At 34.1% G+C, this 24,639-nt stretch overlaps 4 protein-coding genes across 4 annotated transcripts; 2 read left to right on the forward strand and 2 right to left on the reverse strand.

Annotated features, from left to right (window-relative positions):
• Positions 1–403: 403 nt before the first annotated feature.
• On the reverse strand, positions 404–5,987 carry LOC128167390 (uncharacterized). Its single transcript, XM_052833091.1, has 10 exons — positions 5,856–5,987; positions 5,661–5,757; positions 5,110–5,165; positions 2,815–3,025; positions 2,263–2,558; positions 1,987–2,133; positions 1,774–1,873; positions 1,377–1,469; positions 1,037–1,182; positions 404–796 (listed from the first exon to the last, which is right to left on the reverse strand). The coding sequence occupies exons 1-10, from the start codon at positions 5,985–5,987 to the stop codon at positions 461–463; spliced, it is 1,614 nt and encodes a 537-aa protein (XP_052689051.1). The 3' UTR covers positions 404–460.
• A 220-nt stretch (positions 5,988–6,207) lies between these two features.
• Positions 6,208–11,221, forward strand: LOC128166807 (1-acyl-sn-glycerol-3-phosphate acyltransferase epsilon-like). Its single transcript, XM_052832192.1, has 8 exons — positions 6,208–6,492; positions 7,459–7,537; positions 8,007–8,122; positions 8,309–8,395; positions 8,584–8,674; positions 9,612–9,773; positions 9,972–10,095; positions 10,340–11,221. The coding sequence occupies exons 1-8, from the start codon at positions 6,277–6,279 to the stop codon at positions 10,566–10,568; spliced, it is 1,104 nt and encodes a 367-aa protein (XP_052688152.1). The 5' UTR covers positions 6,208–6,276; the 3' UTR covers positions 10,569–11,221.
• A 1,257-nt stretch (positions 11,222–12,478) lies between these two features.
• On the reverse strand, positions 12,479–15,060 carry LOC128166808 (E3 ubiquitin-protein ligase rnf146-like). The gene is made up of 2 exons (XM_052832193.1): positions 14,896–15,060; positions 12,479–14,428 (listed from the first exon to the last, which is right to left on the reverse strand). Exons 1-2 carry the CDS (start codon positions 14,960–14,962, stop codon positions 13,506–13,508), a joined length of 990 nt encoding a protein of 329 aa, XP_052688153.1. The 5' UTR covers positions 14,963–15,060; the 3' UTR covers positions 12,479–13,505.
• Positions 15,061–15,262: 202 nt separating this feature from the next.
• Positions 15,263–22,268, forward strand: LOC128168158 (eukaryotic translation initiation factor 3 subunit E-like). Its single transcript, XM_052834271.1, has 13 exons — positions 15,263–15,396; positions 17,224–17,341; positions 18,147–18,264; positions 18,353–18,395; positions 18,524–18,628; positions 18,999–19,124; positions 19,379–19,503; positions 19,712–19,832; positions 20,419–20,520; positions 20,797–20,906; positions 21,226–21,328; positions 21,522–21,653; positions 22,052–22,268. Exons 1-13 carry the CDS (start codon positions 15,307–15,309, stop codon positions 22,073–22,075), a joined length of 1,317 nt encoding a protein of 438 aa, XP_052690231.1. The 5' UTR covers positions 15,263–15,306; the 3' UTR covers positions 22,076–22,268.
• The last annotated feature ends 2,371 nt before the right edge of the window (positions 22,269–24,639 follow it).

Here is a 24,639-nt window from a genome sequence, read left to right on the forward strand (position 1 = left end):
TTCTTATTTTAAGAGAGCTGTGTTCAGCACCGTGGCGGGGTAATGACATTCACAACACACACCTTTTCTTCTCATAGTGTACCCAGGGAGAGCCTTTCTCTTGTAGTGTGTGTGTCACATGTGAAGCTCAAAACTCATTAGCCTTGGAATACATACACAAAAATGTCCTAATTGCAAACAACCACTTTGTAGGACTTTTCCATAAGAAAGAAGAAAGAGGACATTTTAATACGCTTTTAACATCATTAATTCCAATCAGTTTCATGTTTTCTTATTAATGTGCCATTATGTGTGTTCTTCATACACATTGAAGTCTTTAATAAAAAAAATAAACATTGCCCATATTTGCATATCTTTTATTTTATCTCCCCAGCTGTCTTGTGAGTGAAAGTTAAAAAAAAATACAGAAATTATATCACTTTAATACAAAATATAACTTAAATTTACTCCCGCAGATTTGTTAATTCAGACTGGATGCACACCGTAGTTCAGCATCCGGTGTGGAAAGGTTTCGAACCAAGTTTGGACTGCCGCACGATCTGGGAGACCATATTGTCTGGTGATTCATGGGAAGGATCCTGCGCCTGTTGTACACACACGGGCCCGGCATCCAAGGACACACCACGAATGCTTCCTCTTCTTTGTGGGGAGAGTAGGCTCGATACACGGTGCGGAAATTCTCAAGCATTTTTTTGGGACGGATGGTATCAGCGTAAAGCTTTTCCCAGTGTTCCAGGGAATGCACAACGCATGCCTTTTGCATGTTGTGATAGAACTCACCCATTGCTTTTCGGGCCTATATGAATGAAAAAAAATACAGTTCCTTTTTAATCTGAAATTTATTAGATTAATTAACACATATAAATACTGATATCACATAATACATATGTACCAATTGAATCTTTGTACACGAGAATTCCTGATTAGCATACATGACAGATGACTATGCAATTAATGACTTGATAAGAAATATTCTATTAAGTATCAAGTAATAGGGGATATCTCGCTGTCGAGGAAAACAGTAAGTCTGGCTGACCTGTTCTCTTATGTTGGGAAGATCATCAATGGTGGGGCGATTTTTGGGGTACTTTATTTTCAAAACAGGGAGAGGGACAAAGACTTGTTCAATCTTTGGAACGGTCCAGCCACAGTGAGAATGGGTCTTCTTCCTACTTCCATTCGCTAAAAGGTAAAAATGTCTAGAATACTAAATGTTCCATATAGATAAAAATATATTTTCGTGGAAAATTCCTGTTTAGTAAAAAAAAAAAAAATAGAATATAGCCAAACTTAATCTGTCGTAAATCTCTTTTCTCTAATTCATATTAAAAAAAGAGAATAGAATAGAAAAATAAATAAGAAATCTATTTGCCTACCCTTTGGTTGTTTCTCCACTTTAGCATTTTCAATAGGGGAAGGTCTGATTCCTAGGGCTAGATTTAACTGCTTTGAAGTAATGGCTTTATTCACTGCAAAGAGTTTAAGGCATACGAAATAACGTATTTATATTAGAAATATTTTGAATGGCAATTAAAATATATCATTCTAAAATGTAATTACTATAACATATAGAACATGGAATCATTGATATTTTCCATTAAAAAACAATATCATTTAGTATTAGGTTAATTAAAATGATACGCTATCAAATAACTTCAAAATCATGAAATGTTCTCGCAAAGAAGAACTCGAATTTATCAAATCAACGATAAAAATTATGTAAATGATTTAACCCCGCCCCCTCCTCACGTCGCCCTGTAATCACTGACTTACTGATCTGTGTCTTGATCTTGTTGATTAAATCCCCGCCAGGAAGTTTATTAACGATGCTCTCCCGCATTATTCTGGTTGGGAACGATTTTAAAGGTATCTCCTGAAAAATTGAAATTCCTTATGTAACAAGAGTGTTGGTATTTATAGAGACATGTGACTGATAATAGTGAAAATGCTTTAACATCAATATAAAGATTGTTTTATATTTTGTACTTTTTCCGTGCGCACTGAATCGGCATTCACTGGCCCGGGGTGTATTGGTCCGGGGTGCGGGTGCTCTGGTTTAGACCTTGTGGGAAGGACAGCGGAGACAGGGGCCGTATTCAGCTTGTACTTACTGCTGAAGTCCTTGTTCCGATACTGAAAAAGAATCAATTCATAACTCTATACAAACATTCCAAAAAGCCAATTAAAGAAATTACAAAATGCAATGGGAAATTAAAGAAAATGAAATAAGATTTTACTTTTCCGAACAATATACATATGTACCTGGCCTGGTCTGTGCATGGTTTTCATGCCAGAAGTCTGAGAGACAAACTGCAGAGGCTTCGCATACGGTGAATCAGTGTTGGCGGACTTTTCCTGCATCTTCTTCATTTGGAGCGCCAGCTGGCGATCAGTCAGACCTATGAGGCGCAGGCCCGCGGTGTAGTGGCTCAGTACGTGCGGTTGACGCTTGGTGATGTACCGGAAGTCCTCTCCAAGGCTTCTCTTCAAGGAGAACTGGGTTATGGCCGTGAAGAACAATCTTTGGCGACGGGAAAAGGTCCCCTTCCTTTTCTTTTCTGGGTTTTAAGAAATTGAGAACATCTGATTTCAACTGTATTATATGATGTATCAATTTGCTCTTATACGTACTGTCAAAACAGTGCGCGAACCATTGCTTTCATACTACGTTTATTGCAATACTTCCAATATTGAATTTCTACCGATTTTCACCATAAATATCCGGCTAGGTTTTTGTACATACTGAGAAACTGTACATATCTCTCGGAGATTACACAGAATCGCCGTTTTGAGGCACCAGAAATCCATACTTACCATCCCCTCCCAGACCCTCCAGCAGGTCCCCCTGGGTCATGTGGAACAGGAACTCATCGAAGTTAATCTCGCCGTTGCCGTCCTTGTCCAGCTTCTTGAGCGCGGCCTCCACCTCTTCCCGCGTGATCTCGCTGTCCACGCGCCTCAGGCCCTCGTACAGATCGTCCGCATTCAGGGTGCCGGTGTGGGCGGCATCCAGCATGTCAAACAGCTGGGGGAGGGAGCATGATATATGCATAGGCGTCGGAACCGGGGGGCTAGGGGGGGCTTAGCCCCCCCCCCCCCCACTTTTTTTGCAAAGTTATACCTAACCATTAGAAACATAGCATGATAGAGGGTTCAGCCCCCCCCCCCACTTTTTCTCGCAGGAAAGATTAATGTTCCTAAATTTACTTTGAAAGATTGAGAAGTTGGATTCAGAAGCATACTAGCCCCCCCCCCCCCCCCCCCCCCCCCCCCCCCCCCGCACGGATTAGGAATTTCATGATTTTGGGAAAAAATAATTTGGGTTAGTAATTTTTTTTTTCTTATGGAAGTATAGCCCCCCCCCCCCCCACGGATTAGGATTTCCATGATTTTGGGAATTACTTTTTTCTTACCCCCCCCCCCCCCCACTTTCAATTTGCTTCCGACGCCAGTGATATGTGTTGTATATCGTATACTTAAGGAGTTGAACAGTGTTATATAAAATATTACAGGAGATGGGCAGTTTATATATTAAATTACATAGGAGATCATCAGATGGACATGCAGTGGTATATAACAAATATCACAGGAGATGGACAGTAATATATATCACACAGGAGGAACCTCTGTCATTCAGTCAACTGGAAGGTAACTGAAAGGTGACTGAATGGCATAGCTATGACATTCAGTCACCTTTCCAGACCATTTAGTTACATTCAGTTGACTGAATGGCAGAGCTTCATTCTGTGTCATGACATACATGTATATAGAAGTGGAAGGCATCGGGAGGGAGGGGGGAGGGTACTTACTTTAATAGAGGTATAATATGTTAGCTGTAGGTCTGTAGCTCCCTGTCTGAAAAAAAATTGGATTAGTCGTCCATCCGAATTTTTTCAGACCGGGAGCTACAGACATGTATACAAAGAAGAGAGATATTCGAGATGACTTGTTTTGGCAATTGATGTCTGTATTTTTTATTGTGTAATACCTTGCAATCAGTTGTGTGTTTTTAGTTTTATATAGTGTTACAATACCATAATTATAGTTTAGATACAAGTAACAAGTGTAAACACTTGATGAACTATTCCTTTTTATTAAGAACGTTAATCGATAGCAAACGACACTAACTATATCGCTGTATTGGATTTCCGCTTCCGTTTTTTTTTTTATATTGAATGTATTATTTTTGCGCAAAAATTAATTAACTAGACACAAATAAGACTTAGCAGGAAATTAATTGATCAACAGCGCGACACAGAAAATCCTCAAGATGGGAAGTTATTTAACAGTGTATAATATATAGGGAAAGAGAAAAGCTGTTGGTGAGATAGATTTACGGTAGTGTGAATTTTGTCACGACCTTTCGTAATCTGCCAGGTATGAAACCATAAACAGGAATTCGTCTTTATCTAATTAAAGTTTTTATTGCAGGAAATAGAAATTCCTTAGAAGAAAAGCATATACGTTTATTCAAATTCATGCCCTGAAGACGAAACTGATATTAAAACCAAACGCCGAAAAATTTCAACTACAGAAATTGGCGGTCAGTATAAAAACAAATTTAGATTATTGTAAAATACAAATTGGTATCTTATTTGGTCTAATTGTTATCATATAACTGTATATATTTTCCTGCTTCAGAAGTTAATCAAATTAATTTTGTCTAGTATTTATCATTAGACACCAATTATGCCTTCATGCCATATCTGTATACATGTATATTGTTATATAATTATATATGTGCAATTGTGCATGACATTATATACTTGTATTTCTGTAACAAATTTTCCTCGGACATTATTTGTTACACTGTATACTGTTCTGAACCTCAAAAACCATCTTTAGTATCGTCTGAGAGAATAAACTGAGCTTGAACTTGAACCAATAGACACAAATAAAAGACATGGTTTTTTTTTTCCAAACTGACCAATTTGACTTGAGCGAGTAACGATAAAAAAGCAAAATATTAATGATAATAATAATAAGAAGAAACCAATATTTTATTTTTTCTTTGTGGTGGAAATGATGTAGAATAGAATCTTTGTAACTTAATTCTATAAACTTCATCGGGATCAACTCTGCCAGACGGAGAAGTTTAAATGTACTTACATCTTTGAAGGCGGACACATTATCATCGGTCAGATCCTCGAACCATTCCGGCAAGTCTACATGAATTAAAAAAATACGAGAACAAGTGTACATTAATTTGCCTTACACACTCTAAATTTTAGAAAGGAATGACAAATGCATACTGAAGATTGTAGTAATCAACTCTTTTCCATCTTTTCTTTTTTATTTTGTTTCTTTTTAAATCTTTTTAAAATGATCATATAATTTACAGTAATACAAAATATTTCATGCGCGTAAATGTAAAAATCTTCAATATCATATTATATTTATATCCATGAATTAAATTAATAAAGTTAGGCGAAGAAAGGCAAACATGTCACAAAACAGATTACATGTATTTACCGATAAACAGACATCTTAGATTTTCATTGCATAAAAATTGCGTTTTCAAAGGGTGTCCATAATTTATGTATAAATTTAAATATATATTAATGCAAACTCAATACTTCAATTTCTACACATTGAAATATCCTATCGCATGATGCATGGGATCAATGATGATTGAAAACACATCTATTATAATATTATACCTCCATTGTAACAGGACATTGTGGATGGTGCCTGATTCTGAAGGCACCATCGCGAGACACCAACCTGGGTTCCTGACGTCTCATGATCGTCAAAAACCTAAAAAAAAAAAATATGACAAAAAAATATTCAACAGAACAAATCATGGAATGATAGTACACGATTAAACCATAAAAGTCCTAATAGGGTAAACAAACCGTTTTGCTTTTGGCAGTGTTGGTCAACTTGCGAAGCAAACCGATGGGATCGACATCGTCTACTTTCTCTTTTCTGACTTTTTTGGATTTGGATTTCCTTTTATTAGATCTTACTGGTTGTTCCTTAGCCATGATTATGTTTCTAATCTGTACAGCTATGACGTCATCCTATTATGACGTTCAACTAATTTTATTTTTTAATTCCGAACGGCTATAAGTTTACGCAACTATTTCTCCAAAAACTGCAATGATTGTCTATATTTAAAATTTTGATTAATTGATTTGAAATAATCTTAACATAGAACTTTCCTTATATCGTATTTTAAGAATGATTCAGTGTTAAACTTATCTATACGCTTTCATACCGGAAGTAGCACATGTTATAACCCTAAACAAACTCGAAGTTGGATGGGGAAATGCGATGTTGTCAATATTGGTTCATGCACAATCTGTACGATGGCTTTTTCCCGCGGCTGCAATGCTCAGTGCAGCTCCCATACATATCACAGTTTGGACCGCCGTGCGGTTGCTGACTTTGCCGTTACCCCGGAGGGTTTATAGAGCTTTGGATGATTCCCTATACTCTACTTACCAAAGATATGTCTTGTTCTTTATGCGTTGTTATACTGGTGCAGAGGTAATTAATTTCTCCAGAAAGGGAAAAAATGTTTAAAAAAATTTAATAAATGTTTTAAATGACTCGGTTTTTTTTAGCTAGTCTATATTTTAGCGGTAGTTTTTTTGCACGACCTTACAAATGATCAACATTGTCATTCCGTTTATTACATCACCATGCAACGTATTAGTTTTTGTTTCAATTCCAAGACATATTCCAGTATTGAATAATCGGCCAGATGTATATACTTACAGGGTTTAACTCGGGGGGTGGGGGGGGGGGGGGGGGGGGGGGGTGGGGGTTGTTCTTTGCCTTTTGTTTTTTAACAGATTAGGGGGATGTCTACAGGAGACTCAACTACAAACCCCTTAGTTTTAAAAACAATGCTTTACCGACTGAGCTGAAGGGCTAACTCACTAGTTAATGCCAGTAGGGATGTGGCTGATTGAGTCTTTATTATATACCTAATATACACAATCTTTATTTTTTTTCCTCTTGTTACTGAGGATGTGTTTCAAATAAATTTTGAATTATACACAGTTAATAGATTTCAATAAAAGCAACAACAAAAAAATAAATAAATAAAAAATTTGAAAAAAAAGATAAATAAACAGCTGATATATTGCAAAAAAATGTTGATTTTTTTTTTAAGATAGTATTTTTTTTAGATAGTATATTAAAGATTTTGTTCTGATGTAATTGATGACATTACATGTACCAATATATGTGATGGAAATTATAATTCACCAATGAGATCCCACATCTTGAGATATTGCTAGACTTGCACTTAAAAATTGCAAACCCTCTTAGTATATTGTCTCTGAATTTGAAAAATTAAAGATAAATTTAAAACATCTTAACTCTTAAGTTAACTCACTTAGATTGTTAAATATTGATTGTGGGGTTTTTTTGTTTGATAATAGATGCACATCTTAAGAGAATTTTATTAAATATTGAATTTAAGTATTTTTCAATTTTACTCTTTAGATATACACTTATGGTGATACAGATGATGCAGCTGATCACAAAGAAAATGCAGTTTTCATCTGCAATCACCAGTCAACCAGTAAGAAATCATGTTGCACATAACATATTTATGACTTATATTCTACTACCATTCTTCTACTTAGATTCTCTTTCTAGTTTTCATCAAAGCATCCTCTTAACCATTGTCCAGAGTCTGTCTAAAGCTTCTAAATGTACTACTGACTATTTGATCACATAAAGCATCATATATTTTTTACTTTGAATATGTAACTTGTTACATGATGTCATTTTAAACCTGTTTAATTAATAGATGTCAGTAATGTATTTGCTTTAAAGTTTTATTATGGATATGGAATTATGGATAACTTTCAATATTATATTCAATTAAATTGTACTAGTAAATGGATATTTTCCTCTATTAAATAAATGCAACAATGACCAGATATGAGAGGATCATAAGCTTTTATTTGGTTTGGATTGTGATCATGCTATTGTAATGTACTGTAGATGCATCATGTACATTAATTTTTTTTTTCTTGTTCACTCAGTGGATTGGGTGGTTGCCAACATGGTTGCCTTACAACACAAATCTCTTGGACATGTTAGATATGTGATAAAAGATGGACTGAAATATTTCCCACTCTATGGGTTTTATTTTAAGCAAGTAAGTTCGTTGGGAATAAACATGAAATAAAATATGTGTACCAGTTTATCACAGAGGTCTGGAGTGATTGTGTTTGAAATACATGAAATTAATTTTTCATTCCATACATACGAGAGTGTCAGACCATTTACAGAGTTTTGATGGTATCTTTGTTGTCCTCCGACATGGTAAATCTTCTATTTTCAGCATGATTGTATATTTGTTAGAAGAGGGAATTTTAGTAAAGAATCCATGGAGAAACAGGTGAAGAGGATAGCAAAGAGAAAGGAACCGGTGAGTTGTGTGTGATTATCAAAGAGAAAGGAACCGGTGAGTTGTGTGTGATTAACAAAGAGAAAGGAACCGGTGAGTTGTGTGTGATTATCAAGCCAGAAACCAGGAAATAATTTGAAATGAGCGTAGTTCTAATATTTTGTGATGTTATTTACATTTGTTTTGATACGTTTTAAATTTTAATCAAGGTATGGATGATAATTTTCCCTGAAGGAACAAGGTTTAACCCAATGAACAAAGAATCCATAAAGAAGTCGAGAACATTGGCAGAAAAGAAAGGTACACAATGATGATCAGAAATACTGGTTCTGGTCTCACTAAATAAGTGTAAGGATTGGTAAGGGGTTGATAATCCTTCTATCCTCTGTACAACATTTGTATGTAGCCGTTTCCATTTCCTATAAGCCCTTGTTTCACCAAACTCCCACAGAGCAAGAAATTGATACTGACAGCCAGCACAGAATAACCAAGACTCCACAGAATAACAGAATAATCAAGACTCCATATTGTAGTTGAACAGTAACAAATGTATGACTTTCTAAGTCAGCTCTTAAATAGTGTGAAATTTCAACCTCTGAATTTAACACTGATGAAAGCATTGTATTTTGATTAATACTATTTACTTGTAAATAGATTTCACTGTTTTGATTTAATATTTAATACTGGAAAGTACCGGTATATAAATTTTTGGTGTGGTTTTTTTTTATCAGATTTTTATAGAACCAGCAAAAAATCAGTGATAGTAGTTATACTGAAAATTATAAGCATTTTTAGATGCATAAATAGTTATGCTGAGATCCATGTCTGATGTATTCTATAAATACAGAGACAGATTGGCATATATATTCTATAAATGCAGAGACAGATTGGCATATATATACTCTATAAATGCAGAGACAGATTGGCATATATACTCTATAAATACAGAGACAGATTGGCATATATACTCTATAAATACAGAGACAGATTGGCATATATACTCTATAAATACAGAGACTGATTGGCATATATACTCTATAAATACAGAGACAGATTGGCATATATACTCTATAAGTACAGAGACAGATTGGCATATATACTCTATAAATACAGAGACAGAGTGGCATATATACTCTATAAATACAGAGACAGAGTGGCATACATATTCTACCAGACAAAAGGAACACCATCAGTGAATGTTTGTTATACTCGTTTTCTCATTAATTAATCCTTGCAGGTGTGGTTCCAATGGAGCATGTCCTTCCACCAAAGATGGGAGCAATGCATGTTTGTCTAGAACAGCTGAGGGGTCATGCTACAGTTATCTATGATGTCACGATTGCCTTCAGTAACACCACGACGGGGTCAGGACAGAGGACAGAGTCCCCCGGGATGCCAGGTAGGATAATATTAGCAAGCGGATTGTTAATATCTCTATAGAGCTGTTTCTTGTAGATTTTATTATGGCCTTCAATGTATGGGTTTTGTTTTATAAAGTGTAACAAATTTTTTTATAGTAAATTGTGCATTAATATTATTTTTATAGTGTGTACTTGTCAGAAAATATATTGTTTCATACTATAAGATTTGTTTTCAGAATTTCTGATGCAAGCTTCCCCTGAGATCCATCTGAATGTAGAGAAAATAAAGATAACAGATGTCCCGACTGACGGGGACCAGTTACAGGCCTGGTTAGATCAACAATTCCAGAAGAAAGACAGGTATGGGTTGAGTCTGGCAATACAGCTAGTGATTTATCGTTTCGTAGCCCAAAGATAAAAGAAAGAGAGACATAACATACTAAAAAAGTGGTAATAGTCTTTATTGATGGAAATACTGGTATCTTTGTGAGTGTGAAGGCCAGTAGGCGTATTAATGGGTGTAAAAATTATTTTGTTTTCATTCTTACAATGCTGATCGGCTTGCATACCGATATTTTAATAAATGTCATATTGAATTTATCAGATTGCTGTCTCATTTCTACTCTTTGGACAAAGACAAAGCTGGCAAGTTTCCAGGAAAGAAGAATCATCTGCAGATCACCCTTGCACAGACTGTGCCAGCAGCCATCTTTTATAATGGCTGCCTGTGCTTGATGCTGACAACTCCCGCGACTCGTTCATTATACTGGAAAATCTCCCTGTTTGGAACTGTGTTAGGATGTGTCTGGATGTCATTCAGATCCCAAGCATAGACTTTGTCGAGTGTGTGTAAAAGCAGATGTGTGATATTTACTTTTTCCTGATTAACTCCCATCGATTTGCTACAAGTTTTATTTGGAATGAATGTGTTTTTTAAAGTATGATTTTTTACAAAGTATATTTGTCATAACGTTTGCTGTAAACTTGAAGATACTTTTTTTCTTAATATGATCAGCAACTTACAAAATATATTGCAACTGCTTGTGTTCAGTTAAAGTGATATTAAGGTTTATTTTGGAAATTTGAAGAAATTTTATTCTACTACCTCTTTCTTCACTATGATCTGTTTTTGGCCTTGTTATAAATCTGTAACATCTTCCAGACATTTGGACTGCTTCTTTTGTGTTTTGCTGTGTTTGCCTGCGCTAGATTTACACCATTTGCATTTTTATTCTGTGAAACAGACTAACAGTACATGTTTTTGTTATGTATTTTTAAAATTTTTATATCCGTCTGGTTAGGATTCATACATGCAGCTTTTGATTTAAAATAGGCTTTAATTTTGTATCAGATACATTTAGTGAATACATAGAAATGAAAGTAGTAATTTGATTATCACTTACTGTGATAACCAGTAAAAGATTTGCTATGTATGTTTTTTCTTTGTATGGAGTTTACAAAAGATAAAGATCTTGTTTAATTCATATGTATGAGTTGTCGTTTTTCAGTTATATCTTCAACTATGCAAATTTTTGTTCTTTGAAAGCCAAACTATATGGCTACAATGTGTGTCACAAACACTTTTCCCAGGTTCATGCTGGTATGTATGCGATATGAGATGAAGCATTATTACTGAAGGTATTCATTCTAAACCTATACCTTGTATTCAAAAGGCATTCATTCAAAACCTATACATTGTATTCTGGGTAATATCTTGACCTTTACTTTTCAAATTCTGTTCATGTCTCTTTCACTTTGCAATTTAAAATAATATGGGAAAAAATTATCTTATGCGCACCACATATAATCTTGCGTGCATAACATATTATCTCGCCGACATGACATATTATCTTATATATATACGACATATATCTCATGGGCATGACATCATCTCATGTTCATGACTAATTAATTATCTACAGTAGTATGCACAGCATATTATCTCGTACACACAACATATTATCTTGTGTGCACAATATATTATCTCATGTGCAAAACATGATCAAATGACATTTAGAAAATAAATGTTATAAGTACCGGTATACCAAATTACAGTTATTTAAAAGTTTTAATTTCTCCTCGTTTATAAGTACATTTTGCGCTTAGTTATAGTTAAAAGAAATTAAAAAGAAATTGTAGTGACTTCTGATAAGGAATTTTTCTCCATTTCAAAATGAGTATCGTAAATACCTAATGTTACACGGAATGAAACAAGACAATTCATATGCTTTAAAATCCAGTTAAAAGTATTTCATAATGATCTCTTTCCTTCTACATATACATACTTCATTGATATTCGACAAAGTATTTGATAATATCACAATCATAAGTTGTGCACACAAGATATGCTCTTTGCATGGGATGTGTTGTGCGCACAAGATAATATATTGTGCTAATGAGACAATAATGGTATGTTGTGGGAATGAGAGAAAATTGTGCATATGTGATAGTACAGTAAAACCTTGGTATCTTTAAAAAGATGAGATTGGGACTTACAAATCACATATCCACATGATATTGATATTCTAGATACCGAAGTTCAACTGTATGTCCTGCACACAAGTTATTAATGTTGTGCAAGAGATATTATGTCATGCACAAAAGATAATACTGTAGGTTGTGCAAAGGGCAACTGAAATAAATTCTTGCACACAAGATGAATAAGGAATAAATTTGTTTTTTTATGCCTGAAGAACAAAGAGAAATTGAGGGATGGAACTGAAAGAAAAGGAAAACACTCAAAGAAATTAAACAAGCACTTTTTTAATCACTTGAACTTTGTATCACACACAGAGAAATAGTTCATGTATACATATCCTCTACATAAATAATGCATTTCATGCCAATAAACCAACTACACAGCTTTTGTAAATAAAATATTCTAAGGGAAAATAAACATTTGAACAAATAAACACAATAAAATCTGCACTATATGACACACTGATATTACAACAGTGGTGTGAACATGTAATTTCTTATATGAAGATAAATTTTGTCTGATACAGAAAACAACACTGAATATTGGGGTCACAAAAGTACAAAAACTAATTTTAAGAAGCACTTTTGTTTCCATTCATTTTTAAAAAATAAACACCTGGAATGGAATAAGAATTGTACAGTTAAAAGAAATTCTGATATAATCTTTTTTAAAAATGCCCCTGTAATTAATGGTACTGGTGACTTAAACGATTGCAGATGCAATATATATGTACACAATTTCAGCCAAACAAAACTTAAACAAGAGCTCTAGTTGCATGCAGGTGTAGGAACAAAAAATAACAATAAATTAATGGTATAGGGTTTGCTCAAACTTTCATGTCAATATAAATAGGTGTAACAATACTGAGACATGAAATTCGGTACAAATAAATATGCCCTAATAAACCATGATTTACAAAACTATTAAAAAAAATTGTTTTAATTTAGGAAAATCAAATCAAAGAGATTTCCAATGCTAATGATGGAATGGTAAACTAAAGAAATAAATCTACAAAATATCTAAAGAACTTCTCTATATGCTACTGTATAATACATGTACCAACAAAACACTGTGACTGATAAGGCTTCTTATAGATCAACATAAAGATCAATATTTTGTCTACAAAGTATTTTCTATTGCAACTATTTAGTGAACCACAGTCTACAAAATGAATAATACAGGTAATTAATTTTCCCCGAAAACGAGAAAATATTACCTTTTTTTTTTTTCCTATTATGGCAAAGTTTACAATATATATCTTCCACTAACTCACAACATGAATTCTAAGGTTTCACACAATATCTTCATCACTGGAATCAGAATCACTGTACTGTTCATTCTGATCGCTCCTATTACTCCTTGGGTTTGTTGGACGGACTGTGTCATGACTCCGGGTTCTAGACGACGGAGGGCTATTTTCATTACTTCCTGTTGGGACATGCCTCACCATTGCCACATCATTCGTGTCAGAGTCATCACTTTGCAGGTTAAGATTTTGTAGCTGACTGGTGAGATCTTGTTGGGAGGACTGAACACTGCTGGGTGGACTGTCTACAGGAGTATTAGGGGTCTGTGGGGTGTTACTGGGGGTGCGGGGCACAGAGGGCTGACCATGAGAAATGCGGGGTTGACGATTTTGAGTCAAAGTTCTGGATGTTTGATTTTGGTTAGGATTACCAGGATTGGTTTGATGAGACTGCTCGTTGCCATCTCCGACAGGTCTACCATGGGAGGGGGAGGCAGACTTTGAATATTTCAATCCTGCGACACCCTTAACCCCAGGAATAGATACAAGATCGCGACGAATTTTCCTTTTCCTTGATCTGTCATTGCGTCTCACCTGTACCATATTCTCAAAGTCAATTATGTAAAGGAATCCTGCAATTAAGATTTCAAAAACCTTTTCTCCATTTTTGTGTTTGGATTCCAATTCTTGACTTGTTCTATCATCATATTGCCACCAACCATTTCCACCTTGATAAAACCACTGGTACTGATTGTCATATTTTTTGGTCTGTTCTAAATCTTCATACCGTAACAGTGTTGGATTATCAAAGAATTCTGACTCTATATCCTGACGACACAAAGCACATCTCTTGCTTCGGTGAGCAGCTCCTTTGACACAAAGGAAGCAGAAAATGTGTTTACAGGGCAACTGGACAGGATGGATACAAGGTTGAAGACAAACAGCACATTCCACTGGGCAAACTGGTTCTAAAATGTAATAACACAATTTTGATCTTCCAATAAACAAAATTAATGTTGTATATAACTGGAGGCCTGTTCAACAGAGCAAGTGAATAGGGAATTTTGTCAAGCGCTCGCTCTGTTGAACACGCCTTTTAATCAATCGGACATTATTTTACACAGAACTTTTACAACTTTTTAAATGGATTATTTTGTTGTTTACATGACATTAAATATGCACTAGGCCTACAATTTAGTATCATGTTTACATGAACAATGATTAAAATTTGTTTTTTAAAAGGGTGGTCAGTACTTATAGAAATCAAATCTAATGAGCTTAACTTATATTAAATGCATTTGTTAATTTACCTTACTATAAAATATTAACTGAACGTGATAAAACAATTGAAAAACATATTGATCGGAGTATATGAAAACTACTGAATACACAAATACTGAAAACAGATTCAATTCCCATATTGATTATTGTTTACCTTCTTTTGAACCACATTTCTCATGTAATTGCACCCTATTCTCAACTTCGATCTCTGTATCCTCCATTGTCCACTAAATACAAAGTCAGTGCCGTCAAATACCCGCCATTCTTGTTCTTGTTACTTCTGCATTTTTCTGAAGAAATGTAGTTTTGACCATGACCTTCCTTGGAGAATGTAAATTTTATAGATAAGTCGTACATGTACGTACATCTATAACAATGTCTTTGTGCAAAAATTTGTTGTTGTTGTATTTTTCGGTTTTTCATTTTGAAACATCAATAGACAATAGACTATAAAATATTTCTGTGAATTCTTATTAAGAATTTTATTGAAATTAAAACATTTTTCCGAATCCGGATCATTTGTATCCACGGAAATTTTTTCTCCTTTATCTTCCTTTCAGGCAAGATGGCGGAATTCGACTTGACCACGCGTATGGGCCAATACTTAGATCGGCACTTAGTTTTTCCTTTATTAGAATTTTTATCTGTTAAAGAGGTAACTATAGCTTTCGTTACGTAGATAATGTTTGAATATATACCAGTGGATTTAAATAATATTGAAATCAGATTGCCGGTGTGACAACATATGACACCCAAATTCACAGTACCGGTACTTGTTATTATGACCCAGAGTGTATAAAATTAAGCAATGGGTACAAATCAAACCAAGACCTCGTCATATCGAAACTTTACGGAAAAGTCAAATAGAAACTTGATTACTTCAACCACAGGCACCTGAATTTTTATCAATCAGTCGCTCAATAAGCCAAATATAAAAAAAATTATACCCCATACTATATATATAGTAGCAATTAGTAGGGGTAGAATTTTTCGATATTTGACTTATTAAGCGTCTGATTGATAAAAATTCAGGTGCCTGGGCATCGACACTTAATACAATTTATTGTTGGCCACTTTCTTGATGGGTTCTCTGTTGTTATTTGCGGCTCCCCACATCTTAAACTAGATACCTATGACTCCAAATTCTCAATATTTCAATCTTTACAAGGTACATGTAAATTTCAGATCAATTATGTTTGCTGCAAGAAAAAGTGGGGGGGGGAGCCTAACCCTCTATTGTGCTAGGGCTAAGCCCCCCCCCCCACCACATCACAGGACAGTCCTTTAATTTGTTTTACGGTGAATTACTTGAAATTGAAATCTTGGATTGTTTTTAAACGCGTTTAGGGGCGATATATCTGTACATTTAAAAGATTCAATCAGTTAGAGATCGAGTTGTCTTTGTCAAACAAAATATGGCCAATATGACGCTCATGAGCTGGAAGAAAATTTATAAGCTGATACTGTATGGTGGTTTCCTATTATTAAACAAGAGGAAGTACTCGGTACAACTCGCTTTTATTTTTGGATTTAAGGAGGCCGATTTGGGTTTTTTTGCGGAAAAACTACAATAGCATAACTCTTTATTTTTTAACCATATGTAATTTAAACCAACTCTAGTTTATTCGCGAAGGTTCATGAAAATCGACCGTCTGGTTCTTTTTAGGGACCATCTCAAAATCGAGGTACATTTACTATAGGAATATATAGGAAACTGTCATTTTCCGCAAATCAATGCAGCTTTAAAAAATACTACAATAGCTTTTTTTCTCATATTGTTATATATGATTAATAATATCATTTCCTACCTTATATGTAAAAAACACAAAATTCTACCGTCTGGTTTTTAATTGGGGGCTATCTCAAAATATTAAAATGCACCAAATTTTGCTATATATTTGGATCATCACGAATGATGATTGGTGTAATGGATTCATTCCAAAAATGAGGAAAATGCTCTCGAGGATATCATCATTCTGTATATAAAATTTCAACAGCGTACAATTTTTACTTTTTCTTTTATGTTATTTCTTATAACGTACTCCTACACAGCTTCATTTTATCATAACGTCATAAAAGGGCAATGGCAATGCTCCCCTACCGCACAACGTAAAAATCGTGTTAAAAATAAAAAATTCCTTTAAAAATCTAAATATTTTTATCTGTATTTTGTTAATTGTGTTCAATTTTATAAATGATATCGAAAAAAATTCATAAGAAGTATATATCAACTGTATTATATTAGAATGCGCAAAAACATGCGCAATGCAAACTAAAGTCGGCCTCCTTAAATGAGACAGGAGGCAATTCCAAACAAACAAACATTTTATTTTGCCCAGTCTTATCTCAGTCACTGAAATGATCAAAGTACTTAATGTACTTGTAATGCCCCACCTTTGGCTCTCCTCTTAATCATAGAATCTTTTTACAGATTTTTTTTCTGTTGGTAATTTTTTTTCATTATTCATACATTGTTTTTTAGCTCTATGATGAGAAAGAAATGTTAAAAGGCAAACTAGATTTGCTTAGCAACACTAATATGGTTGACTTTGCTATGGATGTTCATAAAAATCTGTATCCAGATCAAGATGTACCAAACAGTAAGTACTCATTTTTATCTTAAGATGTTATATAGCAGGTTTTAATTCTACATAACAACTATAATTCATTGCCATGAAAGTATTGTTGTATAAGTTAACTTTTTATCCTGATCAGTGATGCATATGCCTTTACTTTTCGCAAAGGAGGAAAAACATCCCTACTGTGTATATATGGGTGACATGTTATGTGTATGTTAGTGTTTAAAAGCCTGTGAGCAAGATTAGCAATGTAACACATTTATAGAATGAGTCAACATTATGGTACAGAACATTATTCAAGGATATACTGAAATTCACAGTTTATGTTTTGGTTCATCTTTTTTATCTTATACCTCTATGTTCTAAAGTTCTAATTAAAAATTGATTTAGTTCATTTAACAATGTACAAAATAAAATGGACATTTAAGGTGGTATGGGACATCTGTCGATATTAATGTGGATTAAAGTACATTATAATTGAAATACTTTCACCGGTTTAGAATTTTCAAATTTAACAATATCTAACCAAAAAATAGCTTTTAAAAAATATTTTGAAAGGTAAAAGTTGTAAAACCCACAGTGGGATTCGAAATCATGACTTACAGATTCGTAGTAAACCCTCTAACTCACTGCGCTACGCTGTTAGATGACAATACATGTATTGGGAAAGAAACTACTTACATAACTGCACTTAATTTTATTGTTTATTTCGATAAACAATACGTCACAACATGGAAGTGTCCCATACCACCTTAATATTCAATATAGGGACAAGCAAGTGAAAATCAAATTTTAAACCAGTGTTGTTTTTTTTTATTATTTTAAGGTCTTAAAGGCAAAAGACAAGATGTTGTGGCACAATTGAAAAGTTTACAGGCAGAAACTGAACTGATAACCAAAATCTTTGAAGATCCAGAAGTCGTTCGGCAAATGCAGAGTTCAAGGTACACATGTTAACATCAAGGATATCGTAATTTATTTGGTTTATGTTTTTAGTACCAGGTTAATTAATTTGATTCATGTTATTTTCAGAGATGGCAGGCAGTTGTATGAGTTTTTAAACAAGGAACATGGAGTAAGTATATTTTCTATATTCAGTATTAGTATTTACTTAGTTACTGGTACATGTATCTGAACATTATGATAATCATAATGTTCTTTTATCACCTGCACATAAATTTTTAACCTTATTTATACCTTTAGTTTGAAGCCAGTATGGTGGACACCCTGTACACCTATGCTAAGTTTCAGTATGAGTGTGGAAACTATTCAGGAGCAGCGGAATACCTGTACTTTGTCAGAGTTCTGGTCAGTAAAACTAAACAACGGGAAGAAATACAGAAACTGATTGCATGAAGAATTTGATCATGAAAATAAAACGTTGTTAGCCAGTTTATTGTTTAAACCAAGCAGACATGCTTATCAAGCCTGTGCTTAAATTTATTTCGTAAAGTTTGATTGTTGTGTTTCATGCTGACTATCATTAGTTGTGTTTGCTCAGAGCATTGGTTTTTTTGGGGTTCATCAACTGTTCACATTTGAACAATAAAATTTATACCAGTATTAAATCAAAATCTAGTCTATAAATCTCACATAAACAGTAATTTGAATATGAGTAAATAGTCATTTTTTACACAAGTGGTATACAGCTGATGAACATTGGTTTCTCTTCTGTCAGCTGCCATCCACAGACAGTCACTTCCTGGATGCCATGTGGGGTAAACTGGCCTCAGAAATCCTGATGCAGAACTGGGAGACAGCCCTGGATGATCTGCAGAAACTGAAAGACATTATTGACAGCAATGTAAGTCCTGTCAATCAGCTCCAATCACATGTTGGGAGTTTTAATATTTATTACCTACAATATATACCATAGTTGTTACTGTGTTTAGATAGTCTCAAAAACCATCTATTTGAATTTTATGTTTACAATCAATGTTAAAATTAAAAATTAAATCATTAAAATCAATGTTACTATGATATGTGTTCATTATTATTATGTGTTAATAAACCCATTGTTTTGTCTCAAATTTCTGAGTGTGCATTTCTTGATTATAGCCCTTTGGATCAGCTCTACAAAACCTACAACAGAGAACCTGGCTAATTCATTGGAGTTTGTTTGTCTTCTTCAATCACCCTAAAGGCCGAGATCTGATCATAGACATGTTTATATACCAGCCTTTGTAAGTATACCATTAGTAAGATTGAAATGTAAGAAAATCACAAAATGTTAATGTATAGTTCCCAGTAAATGGATGTGTTTATCTCTCTTTTAAAATGTTTCTGGTTTGTTTTTGGGTCTTTTTTTTTTAGTAAGAAATTATGGTACATGTAGCTTCCGCATTTCATTTTAAATTTGCTGAGTGTAATTCTGAAGTAAATTTGCCCCAGGTATCTGAATGCGATCCAGACAACCTGCTCCCATATCTTGAGATACCTGACCACAGCCGTCATAACCAACAAGAGTCGACGACGGACCGTCATGAAGGACCTGGTTAAGGTCATCCAACAGGTATACACGATACAAATAAAGATAATGATATAAAACTATGGATTGATACAGAGATCAATTAACAAAAAAGAATGTTTGCTTAGTATGTAAGTGTATATCAAGAATTGATCATTCCTCTGCGTTCCATTTGCAGCTGCAATAGCTGTTCAGTTCAGTTTTCCTGAACTACCCAGATTTTAAAAAAAAAGGTCATAAATTTTGTTTCTGTTTTTCCAGTTTGTATGCATATCATTATCACTCAGAAATGAATTGGACAGCTACAGTACCAAGCTTATAAGAATATAATCTTAGCTTTATTAAATTATAAAATAGATTTAGTGAAGGCCTTCACCGTTTCAACCTGGTTTATATTCATAATAAAGTAGCTACTTGTTACTTCAAATCATCATGATATAGGAAATAATTAGGTTATGCATGTAATAATGTTTAAGAAAAATACTGGAACTGTAAGATAATTACCGGTAAAGTGACATATGATAAGCTTGAAGCTTTAAGTTGGTCTTTCATTCAAAATGAAAAAAAAATCTTTCAGTAGATGAAAAAAAGAGTAGCTTCCCTTACATTGCTTTTCAATTTGTTGATGCAGGAGAGTTACAAATACAAAGACCCTATAACAGAGTTTGTGGAGTGTCTTTATGTCAACTTTGACTTCGATGGAGCTCAGCAGAAATTAAGAGAATGTGAAGAGGTAAGTTTTTAATAGTCAATTAAACTTTTCTTTTTCATAGACTACGGGTATTGACTGTATTCATTGCAATGTAAAAGAAAAAATTAACAAAGAAATTGATATAAAACAAATTCCTATGACATTGATATATGGAAAAATTCACAAAAATAAAATGCAAAGGTATAAGCAGGGATTTTTCCATTAAAATGGCTAAATTTTAATTCAAGAAAAAATGTACCCTAAATAAGATTGATCTTTATCCAGAATAGACATTTATCATGCAATCCTGTTATGTAGGTGTTGGTGAATGATTTCTTTTTGGTGGCGTGTTTGGATGACTTCATTGAGAATGCTAGACTGCTGATCTTTGAGACTTTCTGTAGGATTCATGAGTGTATCAGCATCAAGTAAGTGTTATTGGGAGTGCTATCTGATAAGCAAAATTCTTAACTGTTAAAAAGAGCATATTCTAACCCAATAGTAACCCACTCAGATATTCCAAAATTGCAGTTCAAATTATTAATGCTATACAAAATATCTGAAGCTATGTAATTTTGGAGGAGGAATTTATCAATCTGTTCCATATTGAGACTCTTCTGATGGAGAATAAAAATTGGAATCCAGAGAGGGCGTGATTTGCAATATTGCTGTCTGTAAGTAAATTGTGCCATTGACCTTCTTTTTAGACACAAATTTACAATTGTTGTTGTACCCGGTATATTACAGTATGCTGGCTGAGAAACTCAATATGACAGAAGAGGATGCCGAGAGATGGATCGTTAATCTAATCCGTAATGCTCGTCTGGATGCCAAGATTGACTCAAAACTTGTATGTTATTAAGCCTATTCTTTTTCATCAGTTTTCAAGCTACATTTAACCTTTTTAATTAAATTTATTTATTTTTTTTTTACAAATGAACAGCTTATTTTTGTCTGTTTCTCCATTTTATGTGTATATCTGCTGTCAAAGATAATTTGAATTATTTAATTTAGTATTTTAATGTCCATTTAATGTTTCATAGGGTCATGTAGTCATGGGAGCCCAGGCTGTATCCCCATACCAGCAGGTGATTGAGAAAACCAAGGGCCTGGCATTCAGATCACAGATGCTTGCCATGAATATTGAGAAGAAGCTTGGAATCAAGACAGGAGATGTGAGTCTTGTGTATTTAGATACTACACTTTCAAGGGATTTAACTCTTGTAACTCATTTTTTTAATTAACTAAATGGTAAGCTGAAGAGCCAGTTTGGAAATGGTCCGTTTGAGTCAAACAGCATTTTTCACTATGGACCATCATTAGTCTACTTGTTTTGATGATAAACTAGAAAGATACATCATACATAAAGTCCACAGTCTATTAACATAGCCCTAGATATAAGAAAAGTCTGAAATATTAATTGAATAGTATGTTGCACATTACCTATTAATCTTTTCAAAAATTCAAAAAGGGTTTTAGTTGACAGCAAAATTTATTATATTTAAGAATTGTGAATCTTTTTTTAACAGAGGTTTGAAAAAAGTTTAAAACATTCAATCTATGTGTTTTACAGCTACCACAGTGGGGTCAGGAGTAGTTGTATCAACCATTTCCATTTCTGTCGAATTTGCCGCCATCCTGTCGTGAAATATTACAGAGTGCTAATTATTGTGTGCCTCCAAGGAAGCAGCAATGACAATTAGGGTCGAATACAATAGACTGTTTATTAACTTATTACAAAATATGACTTGGAAAATCAAGCGGAAAAAATAAAACATCAAATTAATGTATTTATAGTCTTTGGGTTTTTCTTCTTCTTTTTTTTTTAATACATAGTCTCAAATCCCGAAAACAATCCAGCTGGTTAAAGAACAGATCTAAGTTACTGATGTCATTGGTGTTACCAACTATGGTATTCATATCATACTTTGTGATTTGAATTGATGAGAAAAATTTTTATTGTACATATAGAAAATACATATATAAATGGTTAGGATATATTATACTGTATAAATAATCTCCCTGTAAATTCTGTTCATAAGGAGAACCAAACTTTCGAGCCATAAATGGAAATAAAGAAAATGCCTTTGCCTTTAAAGCAATATGAGCTACAATTTTCATGTTGAAATTTTTTTTGAAGAAAATGTTTTTTTCTACTAAAATGACAAAAAATATCATGGTTTTTAAATTTCTGTTAGCTCTGTTTTTGTGGGAAAAGCCATTAAGAAGCCTTAATTGGAGCAAAATTGAATTATTGTCGTCCTGTACAAAAATTGATCTGCTATATATTTCTTATAAGTGAAATCTTTCTCCTGACAAAAATTAACGATTTTTTCAAATCTTATTTATCATAAAAATTTAAGTTACAAGCAGACTTATCATACTAGCAGGTTTTTGCAGCAAAATAAAATTCTAAAAAATACAACTCATATTGCTTTAAAATAATGTGAAGCTAGCATACATAATGATCCCATTGTATTGTTAATCGGTCCATTGGTATGTCGTCGGAGATATCGCAATTGCTGTCCATTGGTATGTCGCCGGGGACACATTGCATATAATTGTAGTTCATTTTATGTCGCCGAAGACATATCGCATATTGTTATACATTTGCACGTGTATGTCGCCGGAAACAAATCGCATATTGTCTATTTGTATGTCGCCAGGGATATATCGCACATTGTTGTTCATATTATGTCGCCGGGGACATACAAATGGACGATAATACTGTGGAATAATTTTCTTTCGAGGGGCCAATCTTCATGAATTGTGGGATTTTTGCTTATTCGTGGGGATGCATTTTCGTGGATGCGTAGGTTTTCAGTTTTAATAGGAAAACTTTATCTTTTATAATTGGTTTTTGTGGAGGGTGTAAATTCTTTGGTGAGGGCTACCCGAGAAAAATTGAGCCACCTCGTATTACAATGATTCCACAGTATGCGGTATGTCTCCGGCGACATACATGTACAAATGGACAACAATTTGCGATACTTTCGACTCGTCCATTTGTATATCGCCGGAGACATATCTCATATTACAAATGTCGCCGGAGACATCATATGTCGTAGATATCAACAGGCGTTGATACATTGTATATCGCATATCTCCGTCCATCGGTCGCCTGCGATGGGATGAGATGAAGAGTAAGCTACAAAATGAACCAACATTGACGCTGGCGACAACATGTGCCACGAACATTTGCACATTTTATAAAATGGTGCGTCAAAGAATGCAATTTTACCGTTAATTCCCTCACTGTGTTTCCTGAATCATGACAATATGCGTAGAAATTAATTTTGTCTTTTAATCAACATACTGATTTAAATTAAAGATATAGTAAAACTCTAATCCAAACAGTTGAGCTATATTATACACAGGATGGGAACATTTTGCAGCCGAAGACAATGAGTACCGAGAGTCGACAAAGGTTACCAGTATATAGTGTCGCCAAAGACTGTGTGTAGGAGATATCCCGGAGCAAAAATACAAGTTGTAGCTCAGTTTACGATAATTTTAAACGCGGAAATAGGACTTATCGGATCCCCAAAAACTGTAACTTCTCGGAATTCGATCACGTTTTCCCCCGCAGATTGTAATTAATGCTACTTCGTGCAATAACCACAGTCTTGATGTTGAAAGCTCCAGCTTGTTGTTGGTTCATGTTTTGGTTAATTGAAATATGACACCATGAATGCCGTTCCCAGGCCTTTGAAATGAAAGTACAGTCTTGTAAGCGCTAATTAAGATGTTTTTTAATTACATCGGACACCTGGCGGCAAGGACGAAGCGAGCATGCCGCAATATAACGAGGTGTGGAGTGGAGATATCTGATTTTCATTTCATATTTGATTATTCATAAATTTGTATTTTGAAATAGATTATTAAATGTCCAAACACTGTGCACATTAGATTGCAGATTTGCTCGCATTGTCACTTATTGTTAAGCATAAATAATCGTCGAATAATGCGAAGACCCGTTTTTTGTAGGTTGAATAATGGTACTGAAAATTAGCAAGCGAACAACGTTTTGGTGTAAGTGGGCTGGTATTGTGTCAATTTTAGAGTATTTGTCAAAAATAAGAAAACGATGTAAATTGGACCGCGGACCATTGAAAGTTTCCAAAGTTTAAAATCTTCTCTGTTTGTAATTACTTGATTGAA

Source organism: Crassostrea angulata, chromosome 10 (assembly GCF_025612915.1).
Source record: "Crassostrea angulata isolate pt1a10 chromosome 10, ASM2561291v2, whole genome shotgun sequence".
In the NCBI taxonomy this organism is placed as follows: domain Eukaryota; kingdom Metazoa; phylum Mollusca; class Bivalvia; order Ostreida; family Ostreidae; genus Magallana; species Magallana angulata.

Bases quoted from the DNA above. Each gene is read 5' to 3' on its own strand.
- LOC128167390 (XM_052833091.1), bottom strand. From the start codon at position 5,987: ATGGCTAAGGAACAACCAGTAAGATCTAATAAAAGGAAATCCAAATCC. The intron at 2,559-2,814 runs GTAAGTATGGAT...CTTAAAACCCAG, and splicing joins GGAGGGTCTGGGAGGGGATG to AAAAGAAAAGGAAGGGGACC. The intron at 2,134-2,262 runs GTACATATGTAT...ATTCTTTTTCAG, and splicing joins CCATGCACAGACCAGGCCAG to TATCGGAACAAGGACTTCAG.
- LOC128166807 (XM_052832192.1), top strand. From the start codon at position 6,277: ATGTTGTCAATATTGGTTCATGCACAATCTGTACGATGGCTTTTTCCC. The intron at 7,538-8,006 runs GTAAGAAATCAT...TTGTTCACTCAG, and splicing joins CTGCAATCACCAGTCAACCA to TGGATTGGGTGGTTGCCAAC. The intron at 8,675-9,611 runs GTACACAATGAT...TAATCCTTGCAG, and splicing joins AACATTGGCAGAAAAGAAAG to GTGTGGTTCCAATGGAGCAT.
- LOC128166808 (XM_052832193.1), bottom strand. From the start codon at position 14,962: ATGGAGGATACAGAGATCGAAGTTGAGAATAGGGTGCAATTACATGAG. The intron at 14,429-14,895 runs GTAAACAATAAT...ATTACATTTTAG, and splicing joins GAAATGTGGTTCAAAAGAAG to AACCAGTTTGCCCAGTGGAA.
- LOC128168158 (XM_052834271.1), top strand. From the start codon at position 15,307: ATGGCGGAATTCGACTTGACCACGCGTATGGGCCAATACTTAGATCGG. The intron at 19,125-19,378 runs GTAAGTCCTGTC...TCTTGATTATAG, and splicing joins AAGACATTATTGACAGCAAT to CCCTTTGGATCAGCTCTACA. The intron at 19,504-19,711 runs GTAAGTATACCA...AATTTGCCCCAG, and splicing joins ATGTTTATATACCAGCCTTT to GTATCTGAATGCGATCCAGA.